The 21,543-nt window shown below is 48.2% G+C and overlaps 1 protein-coding gene across 1 annotated transcript in view; it reads left to right on the top strand.

Annotated features, from left to right (window-relative positions):
• Nucleotides 1–21,543, top strand: part of LOC135827904 (uncharacterized) — a 169,792-nt gene that overhangs the window by 131,075 nt on the left and 17,174 nt on the right. The window contains exons 40-44 of the mRNA XM_065340341.1: nt 1,183–1,272; nt 12,219–12,330; nt 13,197–13,326; nt 18,676–18,748; nt 20,437–20,626. Of these exons, the coding sequence (XP_065196413.1) occupies nt 1,183–1,272; nt 12,219–12,330; nt 13,197–13,326; nt 18,676–18,748; nt 20,437–20,626 (595 nt within the window). The remainder of the gene's footprint in view (nt 1–1,182; nt 1,273–12,218; nt 12,331–13,196; nt 13,327–18,675; nt 18,749–20,436; nt 20,627–21,543) is intronic.

Below are 21,543 nucleotides of genomic sequence, written 5' to 3'. Positions count from 1 at the left end.
AAAGGAAGCAGGTGTGCGACGCCAGGCTAAGCATGCCCAAATCCATGCGCTGGCAGTGTGAGTGCAGCGAGCAAAAGTTAAAAGGAAGCAGTTGTGCGACGTCAGGCTAAGCATGCCTAAATCTATGCGCTGGCAGTGTGAGTGCAGTGCGCAAAGCACTGATGCAGCGGTGCGCGGCAAATGCAAACATGGCAGTGTGGTCGGTGGATGCTAACACACACTAACTACATTACTGCAACAGAAACCTTCAAAGAACAATTTGCCATGCCCTAACAAGCCCTTCTATGTACTTTGGTGTCCGAATTTCCCTTATCTTCGAACTTTTTAAGACCAAACCTGATTGGACTCGGATGGAGAGCCAATGGTACATTTATAGAAAAGAAAAGGACCAAGGAACTACAAGTTACGCTATAATGTCCACTAACACCACCAGTTACGAAACAATCAGCTCATGCGATAACATTGCACGACACGTTCCTTGGTCCTTTTTCTTTTCTATAACACGTGCTTGTTAATCTTTATGAAATGGCCTGTAGATCAAGTTGAAGTCAGCATGTCATTGTTCTTGTACTGTGGGTTGCGGACACAGCGTTATTTCCAATTGGTGCCGGGACCTATGGCCCATGAATGGGATCTTCATCTTCCCAGCACTGACCACAATGGAAAGGTTTGCCATTCTGTATCACAATTTGTGGATTCCCCAAATAAAGTATATGTACCACAATGGAAAACAGATACCGTTCTTCCCCGAATACAAGTCGCACCCTTTTCCACTGAACTGCAGGGCAAGCAAAGCGGATTCTACTTTTGATCAACTGATCATGACTCACTACTGAAGTGGATCTGTTGAACTGATTTGATAGGCCTGAGAATGGGGATGCGACTTGCAATCGAGCGTGACTCACCCTCGGGGAGAATACGGTATAATTATACACACTGAGTGCGTTTGATCTTGCCCATGAATCAACGTTGAATCCATTCACGAATCGCCCCTGGATATGTGAACAGGGTAGATATGAATAGGGTAAATGGATTGTGAGCCCATTCCAGGGCTCATGGCATGAAATTGAACGACGAGATTCCATTCATGAATCGATCCATGGCACCTGTGCAGGGATACCTTGATGGGGGACTTTCCCACTGTACGGTTTGCTAATGGTTGACCTGTGTTCTTCTGTGCAGGGATACATTGATGGGGAACTTCCCAGGTGGTGCAATATTGAGCTTGGAGGTGGAACCATAATAGCACAACTCGGTCTGAATGGACCCAAGGTGAGCCACGACATTCAAACACACAGGACCTGGCTTTGACGCTCATTGTTTGCCAGAAAGCTGTGCGTCTGATGTACGCTAAATTGGCTCAGTATTGAGTGTCCACTGGATGATTGCACATAGGCGACTGGATGTGCCTCCAAACTCAATATTGTTCTGGGTTCATATAGGGACAATGAATAATGAAAACTGAAAATGGACCGCTCTGACAACCTTTTTGGCCACTAAAACCTATATCCAAATTCTTGTTCCCATATGGGAACGATGGGAGGATACAGGTTTTTAATTAGTTAATAGAGTTTTACAAAGGTGGCAAGGCCGTATTCCGCTTGTTCATTGTCATTCTCTTCAAACCCGAAAACATGCACACACACTCTCCTCCTCGTGTAAGGTGATTGGCTATGCGTTGCGCATGGGAGATTGCGGCTGAGTGGAATGGTTCTAGTCTGAGGAGGCTGGGCATTATGGTGGGCATTCAGGCTTCATTTCTAATCAAACTTGGCCATGCACGCCGTGCCGAACTGATGCATATGTTGTACCTGTGCCTGCACGTGTTATCTCTTCGTCGTAGCTGCTGCTGTATTTGTGTCTCTGTGTGTACATGTGGCTGCACGTGTTGTCTCTTTGTCGTATCTGCTGCTGAATTTGTGTCTCTGTGCTGCTGATCCGTACATGCTGCTGCACTGCTTTGTTGCTGACACGTGCACCTTTTTGTGCTGACGAGGGCACCAATTTCTGATATCATGTTTTCCTTTTGCCATGTCAGTCGTCAGTTGTCCGACGTTCGTCGTCAGTTGTCAGACGTTCGTTGTCAGTCGTCAGTTGTTTGTTGACAGTCGTCAGTCATTCGTTGTCAGTGTTAGTTCTCCATTATGAGTTATGCCGTCGCCGCTTGAACTAAACTATGAAAAGCTCTCTCTCTCTAGCTCTAGAGAAAAACCACTTGACTAGTTCGTTTTGAGGTGTGACGTGGCGAGGAAATTTCGCCAAAAGCTGGGGGTCCACTTACAAACGGAACTCGACTTACATACGGGAATCTGGCACAACAAATGAAGTGACTGAGTGTCCGTACAAAAATGCACTACCGAACGAACCATGTGAACTTTCGTTCCGCGAGTGTCAAGTCACTTCCGCGCGCGCAGTGCGATGTGTTGCTGTACTGTAGTGATAGCCACGGAGACAGCACCCATAGTGGAGTTGCACACTCTGGGGGGTTATGTACTCTTGGCGCTATACATTCGCAGTTTGAGGCCAGAACTGTGTCGACAAAAGGAGCACATCAAGGTGCTGCGGCTGTTCAAGTCGCAACTGGACTGACAACTTTATCACGTGTTTGTTCTGGTACTGCATTCCCTTCATGTGTTATTTCCTGCAATTTTTCTGCTGCTAGATACATTCTTATGGTAGTGTAGTGTGAACTTGAGCCGCGTACGAATATTCTTGCTGATTCTCTACCCCCAGTATAAATTCTGGCTTCGTTTTCATTCTTGCTCATTCCCTTGTAACCACTAATGACTATGGGTGAAAAGCTTTTGGTATTATGAAATTGACAACCTTGTTGTTGTATGTATATATTATTTTCTTTTATCTCACGATGTCCGTAGCCAATAAGAGAGAGAGACAGTACTATGTGTTATAAATCAGAGTGGGTGCAATAAACCGGGAGAAACAGTGGCTAGTGGCAGCCGTGGTTTGGGTGCTTCATTTTAAGTAAAGACGAAGAAGGAAGTATATCCATTGCGAAGGCAGGTAGGCGATAGAGCTTGATTCAAATAGTATACCTAGGCTGGGATACAGCGGGGTTGGAGCATGTGCAAATTGATGATACTATGGTCGGGGTAACTTCTCTTTTGAATGCATTTATTTCTCAGAGGGAGTAACAGTGTGGTAGCAGGTGGTTGTACTGAGTGCATGCGGAGTACAAGGGTGAACGTTGAAAGTGGGTGGAGTGGGCGGTGGGGAGGGCAAAGATTCGATGACGCCTCAATTCTTGGCTTGGTGGCATCTTGTTGTTGAACATTCATAGCTGACATAGCCAGAGAACCATATTCGATAACGGGGCGTATATACGTGGTGTACAGTGCTGACAGGGCGGTGGTTGAAAGACATCTACGAATCCATTTCAAGAGGTGGAGAGTGCGCGCAACTTTCCTCTCGATGCGCTGGATGTGGGCATTCCACTTCAGGTTGGCCTGAATGATGAGACCCAGGTGTCGCTGGCTCTGGACTCTGCTCAGTGTTTTGCCTCTCAACGTTATTGTCAGGGGAAGGCACCGCACAGTGTCATCACGACCGTCTTCGTTTCGTTGACGGTCAAGTGCCAGGTGTCGAACCACTTATCGGCTTTAGTCACACTGGACTGGAGCACTCGCTCTGCTGTCGCTGCTGAGTGGTTGCTAGCGATTAAGGTGGTGTCGTCGGCAAAGAGGCTGCTTCGTGTGGCTTGGGAGTTGCAAGCTGCTGGTAGGTCCATCGTGTACACGAGGAATGGCAGCGGGCCGAGTTCCGATCTCTGGGGGACTCCTGCAGGGATGTGAAGCCAATCGGAGGCTGTGCTTCCGATTCGGACCCGCTGCCTCCGACCCAGGAGGTAGCTCTCAAACCAGCGGAGTGCTGCACCCCTTACGCCATGGTGTTCAAGCTTGTGCAAGAGGCCACGGTGCCACAGGCGGTGGAAGGCCTTGGAGAGGTCAAAGAAGCAGATGTGGGCTGACTTCTTGACCTCAAGGTCCGCAGCATGTTCGTGCAGCAGGCGGCTTATTTGATACTCTGTGCTGTCGTTCTTCCTGAAGCCTGACTGTTCTGGAGGGAGATGGGATTGGATATGCCTGTAGAGGGCTTTGTGGGCGATTCTTTCTTGCAGTGTTGATACGACGGGTAGGAGGGAGATAGGACGATAGTTTGTGGAACAGATTCGACTTCCCATCTTGAAGATTGGAGACACCATGGCATCTTGCCAGTCTCTCTGGACTTTTCTGTGGGTGAAGGAGTGGTTGAAAACTATTGTTAAGGAAGGGGCGATGAGGTCGGCAGTGAGCTTCAGAAGAATAGACGGGACTCCGTCCGGACCAGCGCTTTTGTTGGTGTCAATGTGACGAAGGAGCTCAAGTACCTCCACTTCAGTGCCGGTGACATCCTGGAGTGTCCTGTCAGTAACCCTCGGCATGTGGATGGGAGGAGGAGGGCCGGTGCACCCATGGAGTGACTGCCTGCTCTGCTCAACGAAGAAGTTGTTGAAGGTTGTAGCCTTGTCGAGGTCAGAGCTCGCCGTGACCACGATTTTTCTTCTTTTTCTTCTTTTTCTCCTTTATTCTTTTTCTTTCCTTCTTTTCTCTTCTTCCTTTGCTGAGAGCCTTCTGTTCCCATATTTTCTTTTCATCTGTGTCCCCATTCCTGGGTTACTTGGACTTCATTCGCTTCCTTGTCATTGGACATGTTCAGTCCGCTCGGTTTGCGAATTCAAATAAACACAACCACCCAACCAGCTAATAGTGTTCCCATCACATTCCAAGTCGGGAACGCCGCGCTGTACTGAGGTTCTAAGGAGGGACATCACATTTTACAAGTTGCGGCGACTGAACGCCACTCCATGCTCATCCACCGTGTCCTCTCTTACTAGGTATCTGTGCACATAGTCAGACTTAACGGACCGCAGCTTGGCCGTGACACTGTTATGTTACGCATTGTAGGCGCTCCATTATTCAGTTGAGCGAGTCGATAGGTACGCTTGGAATAGAGAGTGCTTCTTCTTAATCTTACTCCTGAGGGTCGGCGTAATCCAAGGCTTCGATGCCCGTCGTGTACTGTGATTATGCAGTCGCTGGTTAGTTAGGTGGGGCTTGGTACAAAACCTTCGTGCAGTGTTTAGTGGACTCGTCCTCTAGTGCTGCCACAGATCCTCAGTGCTCTTGGATTCAAGTGGTCCAGGAGGCGGAAGATTAGTTTCTCCAAGGGCAGAATTAAGCTCTGTAACTCTGTCAGAGTCCCAGCACCAAGACCAGCTCCTGGGCTGGACTGCAGCGACGATCGGGATTGGTCGAGTTGGCAGTTCAAGGGTGCCTAAGATGGCTAAGTGGTCGGGGTTGCATAGCGGTGGGAGAGGGTGCACTGATGTGGGATGTAGGGTACATGTATACCAGCGCCTTTAAAGCCATGGCCTTATATTTAAAACACCGCTGCTTTCCTAGATATTTTAGATGCAAAAATGACTCACCCTCTACGCCATGCCTTAAAAGTCAAAGTCCACACAGAAATATCAATCTAAATCTACTTGTTCACCCTTCCTGCTGGGCTCTAAGTGTGTTAGCATAGTACTTATTCCTTCGTTTTTGCAAAATATACTTCAAATGTCATTTAATTCATGAAGCCCATGGCTTTATTACTGAGACTGGCTTTATAATCGAATATACCTCCATGGCTTTAATAAAGGTGCGGACATACAGTATATAATATACTCAATCTGCGGACAGAACTGTTTCGTCCTTTGTGGACTCGTCAGCGCAGCACAGAGGAAGTGAGGCCGAACCTGGTAGCAATGAAAAATAAATTTTCCAAAGCCAGATTTAAAGCAGGCCCGAACGTACCTTGCCAGAGTGCTCAAACTGAAAAGTCAGTAAGCTCTGCATAACGCAAACAGCAAAGGCACTACCCCACGCAAGAGTGCTCAACTGCTACAAGAGCAGGAGCGAAATACTCAATCTGCGGACAGAACTGTTTCGTCCTTTGTGGAGCTCCTCAGCACAGCTCAGAGGACCTAAGCGCAGCTTTTCGCATTGGAATACGTTTCCATGAAGCAAAGCATTTTTATAAAGAGCTGCAAACCCCGCCAAGAGTGCTCGAAATGCTCCAAGAGCAGTGAGCGTTGCACAAGGCTAGCGGCAAGGGTTCGCGCTAAGGTAAGAGTGCTCAACCTAACGACATTGCTGACTGCTAGGGAGCATAATACTCAAATCTGTGGACAGCAACTGTTTCGCTCTGTTAGAGCTCCTCAGCACAGCTCAGAGGACCGATGCGCAGCTCTTCGCAATGAAATACTTTTCCGTGTATATATACTCAATGATGCAGACAGCCAGACTGTTTCGGCCAATGAGGCCTCATCAGTGCAACTCCGAGATTAAAATAGGATTGAACTGTCAGCCATGGCTACGAGAACCACAGACATTAGGACAGCTCGATGTACTAGCGCTGAGAGTGCTCAAACTGCTAGAAGCAGCGGGCAAAGCATAAAGCTAACCAGCGCAAGTGCGTCCTATTGAGAGTGCTCTACAAGATCGAAATCGAGGAGCGAAATACTTAAGAGAGCATGTCTGAGAATACCAAAGTATGTGTGCAAGTGGATCTCTCCGATTTCGCTCAAAATTTGCAGGTAGGTTCCCTTTGGGGTGTGGATCGATTATGCAAAGCCCTTGAAAAAGTGTCTGAAGGGAACCTTGAAATTTGCATACCCCTCAAAAATGGCCGAAATATCACATTATTTATGGGTCTAGAAACGAGTCACGCCACAGCGTATACGAACAAGCTATGAACAAAACTCCATCAAGCCAACATTGCCTCACCTTAGAAGAGTTCCTGGAGCAGTACCGCTTAGCCACGCCAGCATCCCAGAAGACGAGGTCCATCACCCCCTGACGCCACAAATGATCGTCTTGAAAGTAGCCAATTTACAAGCGCTGGCAAAACAGCCAGCTACGTCCTCAATTGGCCAGAACTATACACCGGCAGATAGTAGAACACCTCTTCTAGCGCTGAGGACATGTCCCCCATCTTCCTTTTGGGGTTTTCTTGAAATAAACTTTTTTGAATTTTTCCACTCGACCATGCTGAAATACGGCCAAAGTCATACCGGCGCAGGAAAGCTCGCCACTCCGCGACGTCTCCTCAGCAATTTCTACTCCAACACTACTCCCAAGGCCGCAGAACAAAGTGTAGTGTTGACTCTGACAAGGAAAAGCAGCGGTGATCACTTGTCACTCCAAACGACAAGTTTCTCCTTGCGCCACCAATAATTTTTTGTGCGACTGTTGCTGCAAAAGTGACTGAAGGCCTGAGCTGAGCGCAGTTTTTGAATTTTATTGCAAGATGCACGGTGAAATCACGTGCCTTGTGACGCAAGAATGCCAAGTCGCGTGGCCCACGGCTCACGAGATTTCAGAGTCACCTTTGTCAAGTGCGCTTGTTACTCGCCTTGAACGCCCGTTGGTCTGGAAGTGATCACACTTGTGTTGTTACGGCGCTCAAGAACACGCTGACCGTGTTGTAGGCCTACGAACCGGGACTTTCCCTGACCATGTAGGTCGAAGACCAGTGAAATGATGATGAAATCACATTATTTATGACGTAAGAAATCTCTCATGCAGTTCACGCGACAAGTGCGTGCAGCCAGTGCTGCTCGCGTGCCAGTAAACACAAAGGGACCGAGCTAGCCGCTTTTGTCGAGCATCGACATGAAAACAAGGGACTTTTACTGTTGGACTATGTTCGGGATTGCAGGAGGTAAGTGTGAAAGACGAATAACTCTCCATGCTGTACGGGGCATATTTCAACGGCTTGCTGCCATTGCAACACTCCTAGGACAGTTTGTGGGGGTTCTCAGCAGTTCAAGCAGGAAATGAAGCTCATCTTACCTCTGCCATCATGGTCTGTTCCGAGTAGCGTTCCAGGCACATTCGCGATCGATGGCCGCGTAACGTGATATGCAGGAAGCGTCATCCTACGTCACAGAGCACGCGATCTCACCGTGCATCTTGCAATAAAATTCGAAAACTGCTCAGGCCTTCAGTCACTTTTGCATCAACAGTCGCACAAAAAATTATTGGTGGCGCAAGGAGAAGCTTGTCGTTTGGAGTGACAAGTGATCGCCGCTGCTTTTCCTTGTCAGAGTCAACACTACACTTTGTTCTGCGGCCTTGGGAGTAGTGTTGGAGTAGAAATTGCTGAGGAGACGTCGCGGAGTGGCGAGCTTTCCTGCGCAGGTATGACTTTGGCCGTATTTCAGCATGGTCGAGTGGAAAAATTCAAAAAAGTTTATTTCAAGAAAACCCCAAAAGGAAGATGGGGGACATGTCCTCAGCGCTAGAAGAGGTGTTCTACTATCTGCCGGTGTATAGTTCTGGCCAATTGAGGACGTAGCTGGCTGTTTTGCCAGCGCTCGTAAATTGGCTATTTTCAAGACGATCATTTGTGGCGTCAGGGGGTGATGGACCTCGTCTTCTGGGATGCTGGCGTGGCTAAGCGGTACTGCTCCAGGAACTCTTCTAAGGTGAGGCAATGTTGGCTTGATGGAGTTTTGTTCATAGCTTGTTCGTATACGCTGTGGCGTGACTCGTTTCTAGACCCATAAATAATGTGATATTTCGGCCATTTTTGAGGGGTATGCAAATTTCAAGGTTCCCTTCAGAAACTTTTTCAAGGGCTTTGCATAATCGATCCACACCCCAAAGGGAACCTACCTGCAAATTTTGAGCGAAATCGGAGAGATCCACTTGCACACATACTTTGGTATTCTCAGACATGCTCTCTTAATGATGCAGACAGCCAGACTGTTTCGGCCAATGAGGCCTCATCAGGGCAACTCCGAGCTTAGGATTGAACTGTCAACCATGGCTGCGAGAACCACAGACATTAGGACAGCTCGATGTACTAGCGATGAGCGTGCTCAAACTGCTAGAAGCAGCGGGCAAAGCATTAAGCTAACCATAATATGCATTAACCCACATGCATGCACGCATACACACAATAAAACTTAAAACAACCAAAACATCAATATGCACATTTATCCAGACACGCTCTCACATACACACGCACGCATGTGCGTGCCAAACGTACAAAACGTGGACACATGTACACCAAGCAGATAGAATACAAGGAAGTGGGGTTTGCCATAGTTTTTTTTCAATTTTGTCTGATAAATATTTACGAGACTTTGCATCGAGCGACACCGTGGATAACATTGAGCCAAGAATTATGCAATAAACCAGAAGAGATATCTCTTCACAAGTAGGCAAATAAATGCGTAGGTGCCCGGCAACAGCAATCGGGCGAGTCACAGCAATGTACGTATTGCAACTTCAATGATACACATACACGGTTGACCACCCATGCCTCCATTTTCGGCGGGTCAACCACATGGTGGCCCGGCAACTTCAAACGGGAACACACCGATACAATAGACACAGTTGACCACCCATGCCTCAAACCGGCGGGTCAACCACATGGTGGCCCGGTAACTTCAAACGGGAACACACCGATACAACATACACAGTTGACCACCCATGCCTCAAACCGGCGGGTCAACCACACAACAACATACAGGTGTCACAACACTGAGACAGTACAGCACAACACTGAGAGGCAAATGCATTTGACCCTCCCAAAAACCAGTGTTTACGACCAAGCATTTCTCACGGCATCGCTCATTAGCATAACTTCCTGCAAGTAACCATGGCAAACCCCTACAGTCCATTCATAAAAAGATGGGTCCTGGCTCTGGCGAGCTCCCGTATTTAGCGATTTTTCGTGATTTCATCGTACACAGTGCAGTGCTGCGAACTTTGAAATTTGAAAAAGGGTCCAAAAAGGGTGCCTGAACTGGGGTTCGAACCGCAGAATGCACTGTCGCAGGCGGGGTCAAACGGCCTGGATTTTGATGGTTTTTCCCAATTCAGTGCTTTTGGGGCAAAACCTGGCCGAAATCCTATTCTTGCTATGGCTTGCTTTTTGGACAAAAAAACTTCAGAAACATAATTGGAAGAGGATTCCATATGGGATTGCAGAAAAAAATTCTAATTAAAACTCAACGTTTGACCCATTTATGGCCAAAAGCTAGAAGTTCATTTTTTTCTGAATGGACTGTAAGTAATACCCACAGAGCCACACCGGTACAAGGACTGCACAACAAGCGGACGGCACAACACTGTACAACACTACAAATGTACCTCACTTCTGTTCTCAACACCACATGGGCGTGGGCTGTTCCAGTCTTTGCTGCTAGCCATTGCACAGAGGGTATACCGGCTGCACGCCTGACATAGTGATCGGATGCTGCACGGCATATGGCTGCTTCACAGACACTTGTACTCCGGTGAGCCATGAGCGTGGCCCCGCCAATGCGCACAGAATGGGAGCTCACCCGGTTGCAGTTGAGGATCCTAGTCGAGAAAACTCGGGAGAAGTAGCCGCCGTCGACGAACGCAAACACTGGCCGTGAGCTGCCGGCAGTAGCGGTCAGGGACCGGAACTCGGCCATAGCCGAAACTGGGTACATCAGATTATGTGTGCGCAAATACCGGGCTTAAAGGTCCGAGTCGCTCATGAGATCATTGCTGGCAGCAATCAGAGCGGCGAGTTCAGCGGAGGAGTTGGCACCAGGCATTGGTTGGCTGTGGAAGCCAGTTCTCGGAAGCGAGTAATCACAAAGGGTAATGCTGCATCTCAGCGGCCCATTGCCCCAAAAACGATTGTACTTGATAGAAACCGCAGAAGCCAACATCAGAGGCATCCTTGAATAGCTCAAGGTCAGGGGACTTTGAACACTTGAGATCGTAGAAGAAGGATTGGTCATTCCAGTTTGCGGCAAAGGAGTGCGATCATTCGATACAGGAGTTGACGGATGAAGGTCCTGCCAGGAGGAACCACCTTTGCGGCAAGGACAAGGTTCCGATCAGCGACAGCAGTTCCCGCGTTGTGTAGCTAGTGCGCGTGGACTACTCAATCAAAGCCGCTAGAAAGGCAAATAACTTCTTGTCAGGTAGCCGCATCACCTGGTCCTCGCTGTCGACTTCTATGCCAAGTACCGTCACCACTGTTGCTGGGCCGACCACCTTGCTGAGGTTGTCGAAGACCTGCGGAACCGTTGCTTTCAGTTGAACTCATTCCATTGACCATCAAGCACACGAACATAAGCACCTTGTTTAGTGCAGCGTACTGGCTCTTGTGCTGGCCTGCACAGCTATCAGGAATAGTTTTACCCAGAATGACTGGGTTGATGATTTCTCCCTGAGATAGGGTAATGCCACGTGCACAGCAGATGTGGTGCACAACGAACGCACAGTGGGCATAACATCTTCATATCCACATCAAAGGCCACAAGCGTTTGACAACCACACCTGATACGTAGATGATCAAAGATCGTCCCTGCACTCAACGTCGCTCCAGCAGTAGTAGCATGTTGCAAACCACCATCGTACGTTGTCCATGTAAATGCCTCTGCTCCTTGTCTACTTCTTTGGCTAGATTTTTTGACAGGTAATCACAGCCATTTCTGAGTTGGCGTCAACGCCACTCGCCATGTCGAGGCCTGAATAACTGGTCCTCTGCTTCGAGTAGTTCTTGCTTGGCCTCGTGAACTCCAGGAAATTCATTACTGCGATCATGAGCTACTCTATCTGCCCACGCAACAAATAAATATTTCAACCAAGCGCGATCGATCGCTGTTTGAAGTTGTGAATTTTCAAGCGCTTCCAGCTCACACGAGTCGGCGCTTGTCTACGCAGACTAGCACAACTAATACTCTTGTACAGCTTGGCGGAGAGACAAAGGAGAAAACCAGAAAACACAACCTTCAGTCACTTTGGCTAACTGGATGACAGAAATTGTTGACAAGGAAGTTGCTTTGCTGACACGAGGCAGGGCAAAGCGGCCACGCAAGATTTATTTTTTCATCCACCATTTTCGGAAAAAATATTTTTATTCATGTGCCGCGTGACGAACCGTGACAAAACACGTGCATGCGTGGGCTAACTTGGCTTTGCTGCTCAAAGCCGTCATTATATGTGTACATGTACATGTGCATGTGTGTGTGTGTGTGTGTGTGTGTGTGTGTGTGTGTGTGTGTGTGTGTGTGTGTGTGTGTGTGTGTGAGTGTGTTTATGCGTTTGTATGTACCTGCATGCATGCACACGTATGTCCTTGTGTTGTGTTTGTGTGCATGGTGGTGTATGTGACTCCAGATCAAAGGCACTGCTCAACTACCGGACTACGTTTTCACACAAAAGATGATAATGTCTTGTAAAATGGTCGACTACACTGATTGGGAGGGAAACATCGTCCTTGCAATGGAAAGTAAGTTATAGCTTCAATCCGCATGAACACATTTAAGTGATTTAACCACCCGCAGCCCCCTCCCCCCCCCCCCCCCCGGAATCGGTTCGGTTGGTGACGTTATCACCGGACCGACTTTCGGCCATCAGCACATGTGTCCTACTGTTGAGGACATGTATACCCGCCATATCATAAACAAACTGTATGAAAGGGACTGATACTACAGGACCAAACTACCGGACCAAACAAAAATTGCTTCAACCGGTCCTGTCCAGCCTACTTCCGCAGAACTGTGAAGTTAAGTTTAGTACGGTTCAGTTCGGTTCTCTCTCTCTCTCACTCCCTCCCTCCTTCCCTCCCTCCCTCCCTCTCTCACTCTCTCTCCCTCCCTCACTCACTCCCTCACTCCCTCCCTCCCTCCAACCCTCCGTCCCTCCGTCCCTCCCTCCGTTCCTCCCTCCGTTCCTCCCTCCTTCAGTCCCTCCCTCCCTCCCTCCCTCCCTCCCTCCCTCCCTCCCTCCCTCCTCTCTCTCTCTCTCTCTCTCTCTCTCTCTCTCTCTCTCTCTCTCTCTCTCTCTCTCTCTCTCTCTCTCTCTCTCTCTCTCTCTCTCTCTCTCTCTCTCTCTCTCCCTCTCTCGCCCTGCCTCTCTCTCTCCCTCCCTCTATCTCTCTCTCTCTCTCTCTCTCTCTCTCTCTCTCTCTCTCTCTCTCTCTCTCTCTCTCTCTCTCTCTCTCTCTCTCTCTCTCTCTCTCTCTCTCTCTCTCTCTCTCTCTCTCTCTCTCTCTCTCTCTCTCTCACACACACACACACACACACATCCCCCCCACACACATGGACACTCATACATACTCTATCTCTCTCATTTTTAATATTCGGCTGTTGGTAGGTTTCATTGGATTGCTGAATGGTGGAAGTGTTGTTGGCTCGCCCCAAGCCACTGCCTCTGCCGGTATTGTGGCTATGCACACGGACACCAATCTCAACCTCTACTACACTGGGCGTATCTCCAACATAAGGTAAGCATAGTAAGCCGTCACATTGAGAGATGGACAAGAGGATCTTTATTGCTTCAGGAGTGTGCCGACATGCAGCAGAGGTGTGAGGAAATAGGCCATTAGGAAGGAGCCAGGTACTTAGTGTGAAGACATGTTGCGAGGGAATAGGCTTTAGGAAGGAGCCAGGTACTGAGGGTGACGATATGTACATGGTGAAGTGTGAAATACATACCTGGAGAGTACTGGTGAGCCCTTTATTACCAAAACAGCTCGCTGTGTACAGCACTGGGTACCTATAGGTGTATGGCGTATGCTGTTACAAGCAGAGTGCTGAAGTCCCAGCTACTACCACCGCTCTGCTTTGCAGCAGTGCTTTCGTTAGTGCATGCACACTCTCGTACAAGTAAGGCAGAGGAGAATGTTATTGCAGCTCAGAGTTTCATGCTCTCGCCATGCACAAAAATTCCTGAGATGTATAGTCACTGAGGCTGCTCTACGGAGAAACTGAATACAAAGGGACTGTTCACTGTTCTAAACCCAGCGTCTGTGAGACTTCTCCCTTTGTCCCCTTCGTTAGGGGCTGTATCTGCCACTGGACACTTGTGTTAGCTGTTAATCGATGGTCCACCGCTAGATGCAAACGAGAGTTCACTGGGACAGTGTTCGTTGATATGTCGAAAGCTTTCGACCGTGTTAAGCATGAACGTCTAGTTACAGTTTTGTTTTCCCTTGGTATAGCTGGAACTGCATTAGAATGGTTCACTGACTATCTCTCAGGGCGTTTCCAGAGAGTCAAAGTTCTTGACTCTGTTAGTGAAGCCGTCAGTTGCTCCCGTGGTGTTCTACAAGGTAGCGTCCTTGGGCCACTGCTTTTAGTGCCCTACACTAGTGAACTCCACACCATACTGCCACCGTCTGTACAGCACCAAGAATTTGCAGATGACATTGTCATTGACTGCTCCCATTTTGATCCTGCTGTAGTGTGCAGAACCCTCTAGCAAGCCATGACAAACCTTGCTACCTGGCTGGAGGACATTGGCCTGCTCCTCAATACTTCCAAGACACAAGTGCTCTTCATCCGGCCACGAGGCGCGGCTGCAATACAACCGGAGGTCTTCTGCAATGGCGAGAAACTTTGTGTGATCCATACAGCCCAGTACCTTGGTTTAGTCCTGGATAATGATTTATCCTGGGCTCCACATGTGGAGTATATTGGTCGCAAGACAGTGCGAACAATTGGTCAGCTCTGGAGGCATGGACGAGGACTGAGTTTGCTTGCCCGGCGAACGTGGTTCCTGAGCATGATCCTTTCCCAGCTGTGTGTTATGGTTCAAACAGTTTCTTTCCAGGACTTAGCGCACACCTGCTTGGTCTGCTTGAAAAGATGTTCAAGGCTAGCATCCGTGCCACCTTGCAACAGCGGCTCTTGACTCCAACTGCCCTGCTGCTCTCTCTGCTCAGCATTGTTAGTCTACCACATACATATACACACAAAATTGTCGTATTTGATCATCGATGCATTAACTCCTCCTGTAGCCCCCTTCTTCAACAATTATTCACCCGAACGGCCACAGAGACTGTTCCGGAGGAGCAGCGCACCACACGGGGACAAGTGTCGAACTAGCTTCAAGTTCCCTTTCTTGCGGGACGATCAATCATGATGTTTCGGGGAAGCATTCTCTGGAACGCTCTTCCCTCTGATTTTAGAGTGATAGATGTCCCTGGTCCCTTCCGAAAAGCTCTTTCTGCCATTGATATACTTACCTTGTGAATATCCTCGCTATACCTTTATTATCTGCCATAAACTCCAACCTTCTCATCTATCAATCATTTGTGCATGCATGTCTATAAAATCTACCACGTATTCCTGACTCCATGAAATTGTCTTTCTATTCTTTGACTCCATGAAATTATTGTCTTTCTATTCTGACTCCATGAAATTGTCTTCATATAATTTTTCCTTTTCTTCTTTTGGTCCTTTCTGTCTTATATTATTATCATTTCTTGTTTTCCCTTGCATATCATCCCTTCATCATTCTGTGAGAACCTGTCCTATGGGCAGGTGAGAAGGCATCTCTGCCTGTTCATTTGGTGAAGTAAAAGAAACAACAACAACAACAAAACGACACCAGCACAAAAAGCCGCTGCCCTCAACGAATTCTTCATTTCACAGAGCAAGCTGTCCGTGGCCAATGCGAATGAGCAAACTCCAGCCATCAACACCACCCCTGACATCCTCAGTCCCCTTCAAGAAATCTCGACTTCCCAAGCTGAAGTCGAAAAACTCCTCCGCGGAGTTGATACCAATAAAAGCCCCGGGTTCGACTCTATTCCAAACCGCCTACTCAAAGACGCGGCTAAGGAACTTGCACCGTCGTTATCGTACCTCTTTAATCTATCGTTCCAAACCGGAGAAATCCCACAGGAGTGGAAAGATGCCACCATTACTCCAGTACCCAAGCCCGGTGACCCAACCCAACCAACAAATTACAGACCCATCTCTCTCTTGAGCACTACATGAAAAATCCAAAAAAAATTGCACATCAACTCCTCTACAAGCACATCACACCCCACCTGCCCAACCAGCAGTCCGGATTCCGTGAGAAAGACGGCACTGAGCAGCAGCTCGCCCGTCTCGTCCATACCCTCTCCACTGCGAGAGACGACGGGAAATACGTCAATGCCTGCTTTTTTGATCTAAGCAAGGCCTTCGATCGTGTGTGGCATGCAGGCCTTCTAGCAAAACTCTCCCACTATGGTGTCCAGGGCAACGCCCTGGAGTGGTTCCGACGGTACCTGTTGGGGCGTCGGCAAAGGGTCCAGGTGGATGGCGACCTATCGCCTTTCCTCGAGATCCCTGCCGGCGTCCCTCAGGGACCTGTTCTTGGGCCGCTTCTATTACTCGTCTACACCATAGACCTTCCACATGCATGTGAGAATCCCGGCACCACCTGTAGCCAATTTGCAATTGACACCGCTCTGATTTCCATAGCGAGAACTCTTCAAGACTGCACCCGAAACCTACAACAGAGTGTCACCGCAGCTGAAGACTGGCTTCAAAGATGGCACCTGCTGGTAAACACAAAGAAAACAGTCATCCTCCCGTTCTACCACAATAACCGCCCCCTGAACAGCTACCCCAGATCACCCTCAGAAATAGTCCGCTTACCGTAGCACAAAAACACAAACACCTCGAAATAATCTTTCAGCATGACCTCCGTTGGACGGAGCATGTTAAATACATAGTCAAAAATCACTCAAGTCTTTCAATATTCTTTTTAGACTAAAGTCTACACTCACCAGTGATTCTTTATCTCACATCTATCAGACATACATACTACCTATATTCTCATATGCGAGCAATGCTCTCACACCCTTGTCACACACTTCCCTTGACAGGCTAGAACGACTCCAGCGGAAAGCCGCCAGGATATGTCTCCACCTTCCCCTTTACACACACTTAGAACACTCCCACCTTTTGCATCGCATCAAATGGCCAACATTATTTTCACGCTTTAAAGTTAAACATATACTCTTCGCGCATTCTCTGCGCCACAATTATGCCCCACCACATATACTCTCGCTGCACACTGTTAGCAACGTGCAACCTTCGTATAATTTACGTCGCTCTCGTACTTGAGACTTGCCAACTCCGCGGACTTACTGCTGTCTCCATTCTCCCCTGTACAAGGCCCTTCATTACTTTAATTGCTTGCCCACCCAGCTTCGCGAAATCCCTTCTCGTACTCCCTTCAAATCCCAGATATCCCTGCTGTTGCACAACTCTGTATGCTCGTGTAGCGACCACCCCTGCCCGTACACTTAAGTACACAACTCTGTATGCTCTTGGAGCGACCAGCCCTGCCCGTACACTTAAGTACACAACTCTGTATGCTCGTGTAGCGACCACCCCTGCCCGTACACTTAAGTACACAACTCTGTATGCTCGTGTAGCGACCACCCCTGCCCGTACACGTAAGTACACAACTCTGTATGCTCGTGTAGCGACCACCCCTGCCCGTACACTTAAGTACACAACTCTGTATGCTCGTGTAGCGACCACCCCTGCCCGTACACTTTATTGAAAGTAGTCATTAACCCCTCGGCCCTGCCCACCCAATTCTTCCTCACTCTTTCTCCTATCTCACACTATTATCTCTTATTGGCCACTGGCTATCGTGAGAATAAAGATTTGAAACAACAACTGGATTTACCGGGAGCTAGCGGCCGTTGTGAGTTCACTTCGGGAACAGATACAATAATGCATTTTACGTTTCTGGTGTAGATTTCAGTTTCTCGATGGATGGAGAGTCCCCATGCAGCTAGGCAATGTGTTATTTGTTTGTTCTACCATACCCACTATTCGATGAAATTTCCCGGATGACCACAGAGGAAAAAACGTTTCTGTATATTTTGTCGGCACAGATTTCATCTCTCCAGCGCCTTCACAACCAAGGCCTTCCACTGCAACCATATATTCATTGCTCACAAACCCTATATGACAAGCTTCTTATTGCCAGCCGCGTAGCATTAAAGAGAATATTTTCGTTGGATAGAATGACTCCCACCACTCTTCTATACAGTCATACTAACTTGTACGCCCTTGAGAAACGCCTTAACTTCAAAACCTATGTATTTGTTTACCGCTGGCTGAATGGACTTGCTAGTCCTCTTCTGCGAGACCGCTTTACCTTGCGCGCCCATGGTGCTCGCACTGCAGCCATCACCCATGGCCAAGTCTCTGCTGCTCTTGTTCTGCCCCCCGCTAACACCCGATATGGCTTTAGTGCAATTTCTTATTTGGGCGCTGCCAGTGGAATACACTTCCACCGGCTTGCCGCATGTCTAGTTCACCAGCTGAATTTCGCTCATCCATCAAATTATACCTAGGGTTCCCTGTAAAAAGGCGCTGACGCCTGTTGGGAATCCCCTAGTAAAAGAAGAATAAATAATAACAATAATAATAAACCGCAATTATCGCTTTCCAAATGTTCGCCATTAGGTCTCCGTTATTGGGGCTTGGGTACAGATTTCTTTTCAGTATATTATCATATTGTAATATTGGCGTCATTGGGACGTTTGCATCAATTTCCCGCCGTTGAGTTTTGCGGGGCAAGTCCACTACAACCATACACACCTTGGTAACTCTGCATAAAAGGTCATGGACGTTGCGAGGTCATACTCGTAAATGTACTAAAACCGGTTGTACCTGCCAAGTATGGGGTAACTTGCCCCGCAAAAAGGTGGCAGCCATCTTAGATGCATACATTGAATTCCATTGTACTGTATAATTATAGCAATGCCATTCCCACTGTCACTCATTTCACCATGGGTATCTGTATTGAATGTGTTGTCAATGTTGCTCTGCAGCGAGGCTAGTTTTGGTTCAATGCAGATGTCTTTCTCTGATGGACCGCAACTCCTCATGGCTAACACAACCGCGGTGAGATATGCGAAATTAACTCAATGAGAATGCAGACGATTGCAAAGGGTTGTTTCAATTTGTTCGCATGACCCTCTCAGGAAAACAGAAGCTCTTGTTTGCCTCTTCTCATATGACCAATGTAGTATTACCAGAGAGCAATACGAGTAGTGGGAAAGCCCTCGTCTATACTATTGCCTTATGGGTGTTCCCTGTACGGGTTTGTCGTCTTCAAACAAGAAGAAATAGGGCCCAGGCGCGTCACGTGCCGCCAGCAATGAAACCGTGACCTGCTGCTCGGTGGAGCTTCCTTCACCTCCCCCCCCCCCCCACACTTAATGCCACATGATATGCCAACGCTTACTTGCATGCTGTGTTGTATCTGATTGTGGCCCTGTGGATTCTTGTAAAAAAAGATGGGCGTGTGCATCAGTATTGCAAGGAACCAGCCAGCCAGGTACGCACCGGTCCAGTTCGATGGGTGTGTGAATAGGTATTGCAAGAAACCAGCCCGCTAGGTACGCACCGGTCCAGTTGGATGGGTGTGTGCACCTGGGTTGCAAGGAAATCAGTCAGCCAGGTACTCTGTCACCTGGTAGAGGTTGGGTGGCTCTGGCCTGTATGGGCGCATGCTCACCTAAACTAGTCCTATCATGTCAGGGTGTATTGTATGGTGTGTGAATGTGATGCCGTAAACCAGGGTCCTGCTTCTGACAAGAAACATTTGCTGTTTAGGAAATCAGCCTAGGCGCTCACTCACCTGGTAGAAATTGGGTGTCCCTGTGGGAACATGTTCGCCTAAACTAATCCACATTAGGGCGTATGGTATGGTGTATGATTATGGTTTATGCTGGTGATGCCGTAAACAGGGTGTTGGCTCTGACAAGAAATGTTTGATTTTTAGTAAATCAGACGAGTTTGAGCGATTCAACGTTTTCCACCCCATACTCCAAGAACACCTCACTCCACATTGTACGAGTAGGTGGTTCACAATGATGCAAGTTTGCGAAAAAACAAAATTTGAGATTCACCGCCTCCTCCCAAAAATCGCAAACATGTTTGCATCTCAAGCATTACCCATTAGACAATATCAAGTACAGCTGTATGAGTTTACCACCATATTGTCGAGCTGACATACTGACGTGGACCTGGAAATCCAGTCGATTGACCGGGGCCGGCGCCCTCAGCGCATACAGAACGCTGCATGCAGTGCACATGTTGATCCGATGCGACCAGCGCGCTGCAGCGCATGAAATGCATGTGTGTACCGCTTACCCACGGCTGCATGGCCAGCGCCCTGGGGCCGCTAGACGTGCGACCGGATTTCCACGTCCACAACAGTACAATGTAGTTCAAGTTGTTACCGTCTTCAGAGGGAGGTGAGTAGATCAGACCCACCAGACAGCGGTCAAAGACGGAAATCTCATTGCTCATTTTACCCATTGAGGGTGGTGGCATTCCTACGGGTGCGGAAAACGCCCCCTCCAGCCCAGTCTCACGCAAACTATGATATTAACTGTTTTTGAGGGAATGAGACAAACGGGAAAAGTCTGAAGAAAAAATTGACTGTCACCACCAGGACTCGAACCAGGGACCCTCGCTTGTAGCCAGCGATGCTCTAACCACTGAGCTATGGTGTAGTTGTCAGACCATGATGTTCAATTTTTTTTAACTGTTTTTGAATTTTGTATTTTTCTGTACCGACGCAGGCCCGTGGTAACTTTGCACTCAGCACCAAGCAGCTGAATGAGCTGTACACTTCAAGCGCCAGTATTGATGTCAGGCCGCCACCAAGCAACTCCACTGGCTTTACACCTAGTCTGCTGGCTGGCCGAGTAGTTCGATTCGGGCCGTTGCAGGACCTAGAGAACTACCTCCGAGGAATTACGACTCTAACAGGTGGGCATCACTCACCAAATCTGTTCTTTCAGTACAGGTTTTTACAACGGTACTAGCATGGGAAGAAAAATAGAAATCCGTACTCTTCAACACCCTAATCAGGAATCACTAAAATTGCTCACGAATCAGTTTTTCGTGTGTGTGTGTGTGTGTGTGTGTGTGTGTGTGTGTGAGTGTGTTCATGTGTGTGTGTGTGTGAGTGTGTTCATGTGTGTGTGTGTGTGTGTGTGTGTGTGTGTGTGTGTTCATGTGTTCATGTGTGTGTGTGTGTGTGTGCGTGCGTGCGTGCGTGCGTGTGTGTGTGTGCGTCCCACATGGTGCAGTGGTATGTACAGTCGATTTCCAATCGAGAGGTTGCGGGTTCAATTCCCGACGATTATGGTCGAACACGTCTTTCTTCTCTTTCTCGGACTCTTCCTGACTTTTCTTTCATTCTCCTGGGTGGTTACCAACAGCCAGTGTATGCTGGAGTATGTGGTGTGGTGTGTGTGTGTGTAAAAAAAAGAAAGGAAGAAAAAGAAGAAAAAATGGAAACATGAAAAATAGGGATTCACTGGCCAGAGAAAGTCACTTCAATCAGCTGTGTGGTGGATACCAGGCTAAACATAGTGGTGGTCAATTCATCAGCCTTGCAAGCTGTTGAATGGTGTAATCCCAGCACAAGTTGCTATGTCTAACATATCTGTTCGCTATCATCGCTTCCGAGCTGGGCAGGTCTGAGGTCTGAGGTATGTGTGTGTGTGTGTGTGTGTGTGTGTGTGTGTGTGTGTGTGTGTGTGTGTGTGTGTGTGTGTGTGTGTGTGTGTGTGCGTGTGCGTGCGTGCGTGTGTGTGCAATAGACGAATAGCTCGGCGTCGTGAGAAGCCAATTCACTTCTATTTTTCTATACATTTATAGACAACCAGCCGTACAACAGT

Source organism: Sycon ciliatum, chromosome 12 (genome assembly GCF_964019385.1).
Source record: "Sycon ciliatum chromosome 12, ocSycCili1.1, whole genome shotgun sequence".
NCBI lineage: Eukaryota > Metazoa > Porifera > Calcarea > Leucosolenida > Sycettidae > Sycon > Sycon ciliatum.
Note: the sequence above shows the minus strand (reverse complement) of the source record. Positions and strands in the feature narration are given on the sequence as shown.